The sequence below is a fragment of the Leguminivora glycinivorella genome, chromosome 22 (assembly GCF_023078275.1).
Source record: "Leguminivora glycinivorella isolate SPB_JAAS2020 chromosome 22, LegGlyc_1.1, whole genome shotgun sequence".
In the NCBI taxonomy this organism is placed as follows: domain Eukaryota; kingdom Metazoa; phylum Arthropoda; class Insecta; order Lepidoptera; family Tortricidae; genus Leguminivora; species Leguminivora glycinivorella.
Window position 1 is genome coordinate 7,279,012 of NC_062992.1, and position 11,822 is coordinate 7,290,833.

The 11,822-nt window shown below is 40.2% G+C and overlaps 2 protein-coding genes across 2 annotated transcripts; one reads left to right on the top strand and one right to left on the bottom strand.

The window, feature by feature from the left end:
- Nucleotides 1-2,087: 2,087 nt before the first annotated feature.
- LOC125237835 (protein NDUFAF4 homolog) lies at nt 2,088-3,486 on the bottom strand. The gene has a single exon (XM_048145046.1). It carries the CDS (start codon nt 3,287-3,289, stop codon nt 2,621-2,623), a length of 669 nt encoding a protein of 222 aa, XP_048001003.1. The 5' UTR covers nt 3,290-3,486; the 3' UTR covers nt 2,088-2,620.
- Nucleotides 3,487-5,046: 1,560 nt separating this feature from the next.
- LOC125237986 (40S ribosomal protein S12) lies at nt 5,047-11,041 on the top strand. Its single transcript, XM_048145248.1, has 6 exons — nt 5,047-5,066; nt 5,201-5,238; nt 5,719-5,853; nt 7,535-7,637; nt 9,478-9,579; nt 10,940-11,041. The coding sequence occupies exons 2-6, from the start codon at nt 5,222-5,224 to the stop codon at nt 11,000-11,002; spliced, it is 420 nt and encodes a 139-aa protein (XP_048001205.1). The 5' UTR covers nt 5,047-5,066; nt 5,201-5,221; the 3' UTR covers nt 11,003-11,041.
- Nucleotides 11,042-11,822: the final 781 nt, after the last annotated feature.

Sequence of the window (11,822 nt, forward strand, 5' to 3'; positions counted from 1 at the left end):
TAAATTTTAAGCTAAAATAAGACAATTTAATGTCATTATGTTATCATAAGGCAGGCAATCATGGTCGCGCGATAAACGATAGAACATCTTACCGTCCCTATCACACTTACAAATAGTGCGATAGGGACGGCCAGATATTTTATCATTTATCGCGCGACCATACTTGCCTGGAAGATGTACATATTAGATAAGTTGTTATGAATTTTAAAAATGTAATGTAAGTATGAAATTAAAAACAATCCAATTTCTCAATAAATATTTTGAGCACATTACCCACAATATATTTATTTTATAGCCATTTTAGAGTTCCATTGTCAACTAGGTAGACCAAACCCTTAGTTTCTCATTGTCTGCTGCAGGTTTTGTTCGTGATAGTTTGTGCTAAAAAGCTACAAATTATCATGATTATTAGATAACAAATCTTACATAGCAACAGATCTGTAATAATTGTCTAGGATACCTCTCACTGTTTTTTTATTTTATTTAACAAGGATGAATTAAATATATTATTTGGAAAACAAAACTTTTTATTATTCAACTAAATCTAAATCACATTAGTTTTATAAATTATTTTACAGAAGCATGTAGCAACCATTCAAATATGAGTCATATGTATGTACAAGAAATTCAACAAACTTTCTTCTAATATAATATATGTTATTCTACAAGAGCACAATATATTTACAGAATAAAGTATAGTACTTTGATAGCTACAGGACACAGTATAATTTGCCTTTGGTTTGGATCCTGAATGGATGGATGGTGGTCCTTTACAGTAAATCAATAAAATTAAACTATCAGGTAAATAAACTCATAGTTCAGTTTCAACAATTTAGTAACTGTAATGTTTACTGTATTGTTGTTGTACATAAATAAATAAATATTGAATGATTATATTATTATTAGGGATGTACCGACTAGTCGGGAAAGCCGACTATCCGCCCATATTTGTAGTCGGCGACTAGTCGGCAAAACAGCCCGATTAGTCGGCACTTTATAAGTCATAGAAAACAGTACAAAAATAAATTAACAGCTAATATAATTGTAATATATACCGATTCGTTATACCTGTGTTAGTCAAAATAACAAATATCTGTGATCATCACAAGAATAAATATCCTACCTAGGACTACCGGGTTTCATAGGCAGGATCACTACCCTACCCACTAAGCCAAACCGGTTGTTAAAAATGGAAAATGTATAAATATTCTCATAGACCATTGAAAAATTGAACCTGTAAAAAAATTGAAAGCGCAAACGAAGGACGAAAAATGTAATTAAAAAATTTGATGAATTTAGTCGAAAATTATGTTCTGGCCAACTAGCCGACTAATCGGCCACCCAAGCGCCGACTAGTCAGTAGTCGGCCTAGTCGGTACATCCCTAATTATTATCTAACCCTGAACAAAACATTGAATAGTATGATCTTATATTTCATTTACGCACTTATTGAAAAGGTGTTTCTATGAAGTTAGGCATGCCTTCAAAATGTCTGGAACACCATTGCCTTAGTGAATATAATCTCAGAATACTTAACTAAATTAATTATAAGTAGGGATGTACCGACTAGTCGCCGACTAGTCGGGAAAGCCGACTATCCGGCCACATTTGTAGTCGGCTATTAGTCGGCGACTAGTCGGCAAAAAGGGCCGATTAGTCGGCACTTCATTAGTGATAGAAAAACAGTACAAAACTAAATTATCAGCTGAAAATTATATTTGTATTATATAGCTATTAGTAATTCCTTTTTTTCTCAAAACAACAAATATCTGTTATCACCACAGAAATAAATTTCCTACCTAGGATTATCGACTTCATAGGCAGGATCACTACCCACTAAGCCAAGCCGGTTGTTAAAAATGGAAAATGTATATAAATATTGTCATGAACCTTTGCACATCTGTAAAAAATCATGAAAAGCGCGAACGAAGGACCAAAAATGACATTCAAGATGTGAATTTATCGAAAATTATGTTCTGGCCGACTAGCCGACTAGTCGGCCGACTAATCGGCCACCCAAGCGCCGACTAGTCGGTAGTCGGCCTAGTCGGCCAAATCAATAGTCGGTACATCCCTAATTATAAGATCAACTGTGGTAATAGAATATGGCATTATTTGGCCCAGTTGTTAGGTTATACTTCCAAACAAGTAGCTACATATCAAGGGCGGGGTGTGAACATATTCGTTGGTAAAGCCGGAGGGGTTTTTTCGAATCTGTCTTGTATGGACTTCTACAGATACTAGAGAATTGTTGGAATCGAGTTGTATTGACGCTCTGCCACTGCTACATATTTATTTGTTAATTTAATATTTATTGAACAAAGAAACACAATGTACAATAGGCAAACTTAATGCCTAAGGCATTCTCTACCAATCAACCTTTGGGCAAATAAACTATGTGTATCATACTTTCATTACTTTGAAAAAATATGATATTTTGTTCTTTCACTTTGCTCTTCTATCAACCAATGGTACACTGTTCAATAATTGTCTATGAAATATTATCTAATTATTGGACTAATTTGGAAGTTAATAAATAACATTGTACTCTGTAATAGTTGAGACCTGCAAAATAATAATTATAAGAGGTATTTGCAACAAAACATCCATTCTATGTAATTTATCTGTTCTTGTTTCCCTCCTCAATCTCATATTTCCAGAAGTTGCCTTTCTCATCAGGTTTCTTCTGGGCCTCTCCTTCAATCTCTTTCACTTCTTCTTTGTACAACTGTTTCCTTAAAGTAGCGGGTCCAGCAAATGTTGCTGGGGATTTCTTTGTTTCCGGTAAGTAAACTTCATAAGTTATAAAGTATTTAAGTATATTTTCTACATCTTCCTCCTTCAGTTTATATTGGAGCGCTATTTTACCTACTGTGACCTCTTTAGGATCTATTTGATGAGCGGAAATGAACTCTACAGCATTTCTGAGTGTTGTGTGTCCATATTTCACTCTCTCTGGTTCTTTGAAGCCATAGTCGAAGTCTTGTACTATGCCACGGTCTTGGGGTAATGGCCTATCTGGGTTCTGTTTCTCGCGAGTAATATCGTCTTCAGGCTTACCATGAGAAGTTACATAAACATTCTTCAATCTTGTGTCAAGCCCTAGGTCTTTTTTGTCAAGTTTCTCATCTAAATTAGGGTCAGACTCCAAAGCGCGCTTCAGATCCTCCAGGTTAGCTGCATATCTAGGCGCCGGCGTAGGTTTTTCTTTCGATATTACCCGATGTGCTCGATTTTCAATGTTGAAGGATTTTATGGGACGTAGGGCCTTTGCCGCTAATGCACCCATCTCAGGTGGCAATAGAACAAAACACTTAACAATAAAGACGGTTACATATAGTAATTACCTCGTTAATAAATAAATAGCTTAAGTCTTATAATTTATAAACATTCCCCGAGATTTCCAGGTTATATTTTGTGATTTGACATTTGTCTTTTTTTTCTTATCCCATATGTCATCCAATCCATGGACGAGTGATCCAATCTAGCCAGCACTGAAAGTTTGAAATGGAAGTAAATTTTTTGCACCAATATTATTGAAGTTCTAGATGTTGTTTGGTCCAGAGTCGATCAATGTACACATTTTGTGTCTCTATTCAAATGTAGACGGAGAGAACCATACTGACCATACACCCAAAATTTTCGTTGTCCTTGATTGTAAATCTGTCTTTGCCAGACTACAAAAAATATTGGGTTGGTAAGAAAGTAATGAGCGATCGGTTGAATTCCACATAAAATTTTTGAGAGAGTTCTAGAATCTTCTAAGGTCGAAAGTATATAAAGGGCGAGTCGCACAGTTTCTCGTCAGTCATTCACTAGCTGTCGCCGAGCTAATATAAGGAAGAAAATGGACGAATTAAAAGTGCATGTAAGGCATTGCTTACTATATGAATTTCAGTCTGGCCATTCAGCCGCCGAAGCAGTGCGTAATATATGTCAGCGTGTTGCTCCTGAAGTTGTGTCTGAGGCCACGGCGAAACGATGGTTCCAGCGGTTTCGTAGTGGCGACTTTTCATTATCAGATCAACCTAAGTCTGGTCGACCGGTGAAGATTGATGTAGCCAAATTAAAAACCTTAATTGAAGGAGATCCGAGGCTAACGAGTCGTACTCTTGCTACCGAGTTAGGCTGCTCTCATGTCACCATAGAAACACATTTACACGAGTTGGGAAAAAACTACAAATACAGTGTTTGGATACCGCACGAACTTGATAGAGATCAACTAAACCGCCGTGCCGATATCTGCATACAACTTCTGTCTTTTCGCCGCACATTCAACTGGTTGGACCATCTTATCACTGGAGATGAAAAATGGGTCTTATATATAAATCACACACGCAAACGTCAGTGGCTAGCTCCAAACGAAAAAGGAATAGAGGCACCAAAAACGAGAGCCTCACCCGAAAAAAGTTATGCTGTCCGTTTGGTGGGGTATTCATGGTATTATTCACTGGGAACTCCTACCAAGTGGAATGACTGTTACCGCATCAGTATACTGTAATCAGCTTGAAAATTTAAACCAAAAAATCTGTCAGAATCGTCCACAGCATGCTAAAGTTTTTTTCTTACACGACAATGCTCGCCCACACATTGCAAAAGTGACTCGGCTAAAGCTATTGGAGCTAGGTTGGAAAGTGATACCTCATCCACCGTACTCTCCAGACTTGGCACCTACGGATTACGCATTGTTCAGATCGCTAAGCAATGCCTTGAATGAAAAAAAGTTCGATGATCAAGCCCATCTACGACAGTACGTAGCTGAGTTTTTTGAATCTACACCTAAGAACTTCTTCGCCGATGCTATTCATTCTTTACCAGAACGATGAAGACAAGTAGTAGATAACGAAGGCCGTTATATTTTTGATAAATGATTAAAATAATAAATTAAATAAAAATTACAATATTGGTTATGATTCGCTCATTACTTTCTTACCAACCCAATAATTTGAAGAAGGTTCAAAAAAGCACTGAAGAAATGGAACGTTTTATAAACGTCACAAACGTCAAATGAGTTTCGGTTTGTCAACGCCAGAGGGCGTCTTTTGAAGTCTTTTCCGGTTCGAAAGGTAAAGTGTCAAACGTTTTGCTGTGCAATTTTTCATATCGAGGATTATAATTGTGATCATTTGATTTAAAGTGACTGTGAATATAATCTAGAAATGTTACAACGCTATTCTATCCAATACGTTTCATATTTCAGGTCGTTAAATCGTCATAAACCATGGCTGATGTTGATGTGTAAGTACCCATTGTTTTGACTTTTACCTGCTTTCTTTTCAATAACTAAACCTTTCCCAGGGATGAAAACTTTATTTCCATAATCAGCCTAGAAATTTCGGACATAATTGGTCATATTTCGATAATAAATAGTATATCAACATAACCTAAAAACTTTAGAATAACCTCTATGCTCAACGCTGTTTTATATGTTTCTTATAATTGCGTTTATCACTCAAAACTTATTTGTGAAGCCAGAAAGTACATTTTTATTGACACTTGCTTACTTTTTGTGACTATATCCATTTCAACTTGACTACTTTCAGGCTAATAATTTTCATTTAACGAATACCCTTACTTAAATAACTTCCCCTTACCTTTATATGTTATGTTCGAAGGCTAAAGCTTCCTAACGTTACCTTATTAATAGAAAACAACACAGTGCCAGTCTATAACAATGACATACAATACAGTATAAGTAAAAAGCTACGTCTATTCCAGTGAGGTACCCAACAACCCCGTCCTGAGCGGAGGCGCCATGGACGTGAACACCGCCCTGCAGGAGGTGCTCAAGACCGCCCTCATCCACGGAGGCCTCGTCCATGGACTCCATGAGGCTGCTAAAGCCCTTGACAAGTAAGTGACACCACAGAACAACTTTGGTAAAGCCATGAACGCAAGCAACACCCTACATGAGGAGCACAAGACCACCCTCATGCACATAGGCCTTTTTTATGGCCTTTATGAGGCTGCCAAAGCCCTTGTACAAGTAAGTGACACTACTGTGAACTCTTGAGTCATCAGTCAGACTCTTGGTGTCATTTCTAAGAGCAGGTTTATTATTCCATAAACATCATACAAATTACACCCAACTTCGGGTGACAGTTGAACCCTCAGGGGTTTCCAATAACCACAGACCAACCCCTATAGACATCCATTACAAGACGACTTGCGGTCACCAGCCTTACTTGTATTTGCCATGATATAAGCGCGGGCGCTCGCCGTGCCAGATCAGTAACGACCAAGTAACCGACCCGAAAGCAGCTCGTGTTTTTCGCAATAAAAAAATTGAAAAAGGGTATTTTGATGCCTTAAAGATGTCCATCTATAGTGTGAAATGGTGTGGAAAGGTAACAAGAAGATCAAATTTAAAAACAGACGGTATTACATTCCACAAATAAGTCATATTTATAATTTATTCAGAGCCGGCATAGGTCAACTTACACTGGCTATTTACGCGACTCCCTTTTCATCTGGCGCGACTGCCTGCCGTCCTTGAAAGACCAATCGCAGCGCGCTAAACACATTCCCCTCCCGCTCCTCGCGCCCCAAGCACTGGTGATTTGTAGCGCGCACAAAATTTACAATATTGGCACTCTATAGGAGGTTCTCTGTGCCAATAACATACTGAAGCAATTTAGAATTCATTTTGTTCACCTTTGCTGATACCTATTGCATTATGTAATCTTTTTATATCCTTGCCTAAGGTACCAAGATGGTAGTTAACTGCTGAAATTGTACTATTTTGGGTAAATACAGTGCATCTTTACGGCTCAGCCACGACATTGGTCTAAGCGCGACCGCGGTGAGCGGCAGCCGTACATTGAAGCGAGACACAGCGATGGGACTTTTCATTCGCACGTATGGCTGCCGCTCGCCGCTGTCGCGCTTAGACCAATGTCGTGGCTGGGCCGTTAGTGCAACTGCAATACAAGTAAGCTATGTGATGGTTATAAAAAATTACATGAAAGTTTTAGACTGAAATTATAAATATAAAAGTATTATGGCAATGGAAGCCTCCCAAATATTCACGCAGTGTGGGGCTGTTCTAGTGTCACACTGTGTGGAAATATCAGTGACCGCACCAGGGGTTATGGATCCATTCCGTTGCCAACATCAACGCACATACATAGTACCACAGTTCTTGTTTCCTGCAAGGTTGTGGCCTCCCAATTGTGCTACATTCTATGAAAAAAAATGTTAGTATGTTTTCAGGGTTCAGTCAAAGCTAATAAATAAACTAGAGCAGAATAATTCAGAAGCATAATATCATTATGGTTATTTTAACTATAAAACTCCCGTGAGACGCAAACATATTTAAAAATATTTTAAGCAGGTTACTCACGTGTTAAGTCGATATAACGTTCGACATGTTTCGATCCATTTCCGAAGATCTTTCTCAAGAGTAGCGACCCCGCCTTTACATGTCGAGAGCAGAGAGTGAACTATTCTATTATGATTTTAAATTTTTTGCTACAAATCCTTATTTTGATATTTTTATTTTTACTTAACTAATAAATGAATTGTCCATTAACAGGAGGCAAGCCGTCCTGTGCGTGCTGGCCGAGAACTGCGACGAGGCTGCTTACAAGAAGCTGGTGCAGGCTCTGTGCAACGAGCACCAGATCCCACTCGTCAAGGTAAGATGCTCTCTCTCTTCTTCTCTTTAGCCTGATTCTACCCTTCGGGTGTAGGCCTCCTTCAACATGCGCCACTCGTCACGGTTTTGTGCGATCTGGAGCCACTTTTTCCCAGCTGTCCTTTTGATATCGTCCGCCCAGCGCATCTGCGGTCTTTTTTGACGGCGTTCTTCTCCCCATGGTCGCCATTCAAGTAGTCTTTTATTCCAGGAGTCGTTTTTAAGATGCTCTATGCAAACAGAAACATTTCGTAAAAATAATTTAATTGGGACCCTAGTTGGTACGGTCAATGTATCATTTAGAGATGGGCCGAATACGGACTTTGCCGAATACGAATATTCGGCCGAACATTCGGTTCAGCTGTTACCGGACCGAAAATTCAATTTCGCCATATTTTAAATCCTGGCTTAGAGTTAAAAACTTTTCAATGATTGGTAATGGGTACTAAGGCTCTTAATGTTCTTATAATTTAATGCATAAGAAAATTTTGGTTTTTGTTTCTTAAGTATAACATAAGTATTGTATATTTTAACGCATTTTATCTCCCTTTGGTGGTTCCTTAGAATGCAGAAATAGGTTGTCATTATCCGATGAAAAACGAAACAACTTACGCTATTTATTTACTTTGTTTATTCGGTAAATATTCGACAATGTAACCGAACTATTCGGCCGAACACGTACATTGAAAAACTTGCCGAATATGCCGAATACCGAATATTCGGCCCATCTCTAGTATCATTCTTAAAGTTCCTGTATTAAGTTTGATGGTGCGTCAAGTTCCAATTGAACTTCTAAAGTGTGTCTTCTCAAGAAAACAAAAAAATCTTTCATATTTCACTGCCTATGAATTTCAAGGGACCGTCCACACTCAAGAGACGCATGTCCGCCGACGCGGAACGGACGTCCGCGCCACGCCGCCTGAATGGAATTTAAAAACGTCTCCTCAATACATTTTGTATAGGAAGGACACGCAAGGGACGTCGCTTGGCGCGCGCCGCGCCGCCTGGGGGCGCGTCTTATGTTTTTCCTATACAAAATGTACTGAGGAGACGTTTTTTAAATTCAGTCAGCGTCAGCGGACATGCGTCTCTTGAGTGTGGGCGGTCCCCAAGACAGTGAGTTTTACGATTGGTCACTGATGCACAAACTTCTTTTAATCAGAAATTTATTCCATTTCCTGCCTTTTTCAACTAGTAAATTGGGTGTGTCTGCCTGCATATTATTACAAGATGTGCTCCGCACGAGCCAGCCATGTCACTTGCATGGCTCGGCTTTATGGAGCGCAGAGCAAACTGAGTGCCCCTATGGTGCCCCGCAGATGCGGTGTCAACTTTCCTAGCACTCAAACATACGCTTATTTTGTAAAAGATGAAAGCTAAATCTTAAGCTCAAAGAAATAATCTTTTCACTCTCTGTATACCTAGTTCATTGAATGTGTTGCTTGTCTAAGGGCCCGCGCACACGGGCAACTGTTGCCGGCGACTTTTTTGTCGCGACCGTAGCTTAGTATGAAAGTGCGCACACCAGGCGACGCAACTTTTCATACAAATACGAAACTCGCCGAGCAACTGTTGCCTCCGTGTGCGCGGGGCCTTACGGCCAAAATGCGTGCATACCACTCACAGTGAGCTAAACCCATCGTCATTATTGACTTACCCCCTTATTCATAAATATTCACTCAAGTTATCAAGCTGATAAAGTTCATTTGTCCCTTTCTGACGTACTGGTGTGATAGAAAGGGACAAACGAAGTTTATCGGCTTGATTGGGGGGTTAGTGTGGCAATGGCAAGTATTCTTCACGTTTTTGCCCATTATTAAACACACGTGTTGTAATTGCAGGTGGACAACAACAAGAAGCTCGGAGAGTGGGCGGGTCTGTGCAAGATCGACAAGGACGGCAAGGCCAGGAAGATCGTCGGCTGCTCGTGCGTCGTCATCAAGGTGAGATAACCTATCGTAGATGATACTTATGGAGGGTAGAGCTGCGGAGAACTAGGGGGGAAACGGCTGCACAGTGGCGCAGATCAGCAAATCTCGAAAAGTTTGCACATTTCACGATTGGTAGGCTGATAATCCTTGATGCTGAGCAAGATCCACTAGTTTCCGTCCAATCCACTTTCCTTTTTTGTTACCGAAAATATACAGAAATCTGGTAACAAAAACGGAAGGTTTCATACAAACTACCTGGGACATTTTGGGAAACCTAGTGGATCTTGCTCAGCATTATGGACTCTATCAGCCTACCAATTTATATCAAAATAAAATCGGAGACAAGATCCAAATGTACAAACTTTCGGGAATTACTCTGCTAGTTCCTGTTAACTTATTTCCTATTATATTAGTTCCTGTTAACATCACCTATTTAAGGGTCTTTTTCAGTCACTTTTCAAACTCCTTATCTATATCCTCCATTCATCAGGTTAACAATTATACTATTGCGTTGAATCTGAATACTGCATGTCTGCATGCGTTAACGCATGGTACGAGTACAGGAGATCGTTAGATCCACGGAATCTAGCAAACCTATGCTCTGATAATATTGTGTTGCTCCCATGCTGAGGGGGATTAAGCCTCCGCCACACATAAAGCGTTTTGATAGCGTAGCGTTAGCGGAGCGCAATGAGAGCGGTGCGCCGGACGAACGCTGGCGTTCCGCTCGCAATCCGCGCTCGTTAGTTTCCACCGGCGTCCGCTGGGCGCAATGCCAGCGGCGTTCGTCCGGCGCGCTATCAATGCGCACCGCTAACGCTACGCCTACGCTCTTAAAACGCGCATGTGTGTGTGGCCGAGCTTTTATAGTTGTGAGAGGATGGATTTCAAATACGAAGGGTGAAGTGTAAATACGAAGATGCGCTAAGCGCGAGCGCTATTGACGTCAGCTCGTCTTTAGTGCCGATACTTAGCGCGATAGCAGCGAGTGATCACTATGGTGACGTGTTCTTGCATTGTTCACCTTCCAGTCGCTCGTACAACCTTTTTTTATGAAATAAAAATATCTATAAGCTGAACACTGAAAAGTTGCGAGGGTTACTCAGGACAGTAAATAACATAACCAAAAGTACTACAACTTAGCAAAAGTTTCCTGAGGTTGACGGACGTAGGGTACGGTCGGGATCGCACGAAGCATGGCCCTTCGTCTCCTAAGTGGCTTGTTATCAACTGCCTTACCAAAGTAACACCAGGCTAAGGATTTTTGGCGTTCAAAGAGTTAACAGACCACATGTTATTGTATCTTGTTTGGTGTCCCATACAATGGTGTGTTGAACGATTTGTTTGACCAAACTTTTTTATTTGATTACAGGACTTCGGTGAGGAGACGCCAGCGCTCGACGTACTCAAAGACTACCTCAAGTCTTCGAGCTAATCACTAGGTCTAAGTTCAAATAAAAACCAAAAAAACCGATGCACTAGTTTTTTTATTTAAGTGTATAAGATATGTCGCATTCTAATTCTATACCTAACAGATTCTTAAGCTCCATGTCCAGGCCGGCCTTTTCGCACTATTTGTAAGTGCGATAGAGACGCACCGATGCGATAAAGTTTGTCGAACTAGTGTGCTTCGCCCGCAGAAAGAGTTTTAAAGATCCTTTGTTTGATGGAATGCCTCATGTATATGTATGCAGTATTAAATGTATTGACTAATTCCTAGCTCTACCACAGGAGACTAGGATTAAATCTATATAAAAAGGATTTCAAAATGGGACATGTTCATTTATGACTTGCGTCATACGCGAGTAGAGGTTCGGCCACACTAGGGCGTTTATAGCGTAGCGTTAGCGGAGCGGAATGCTAGCGCATGCGCCACTGATCCGCTCTGAATACGCTCGCGGCGTGGTCACACATATCACAGTGCGCATTGTGAGCTGACTTGTCTAAATATGGATTAAATGTTAACCATTTGTTTTATTCCAAAATGTTGTTTTAATTTCTTATGTGTCATTCAACACTCATTAAACAGTTGCAAAATATAGGCTTACAAGTTACCACGTGCAGAACGGCGCCGCCGATCCGCTTTGAAAACGCTCACAATCTGCTCCATCCGGTCACAGTATAAGGATAAATCAGTAGTTAATCTCCGGCAGCGGCGACGCGGTCGTTACTACTGCGCAAGGTCACGCAGGGTTGTACCCTGTGCTACTGTCCTACTCGTAGTAACTGTGTATGGCGCTATGCTAGTACCAACG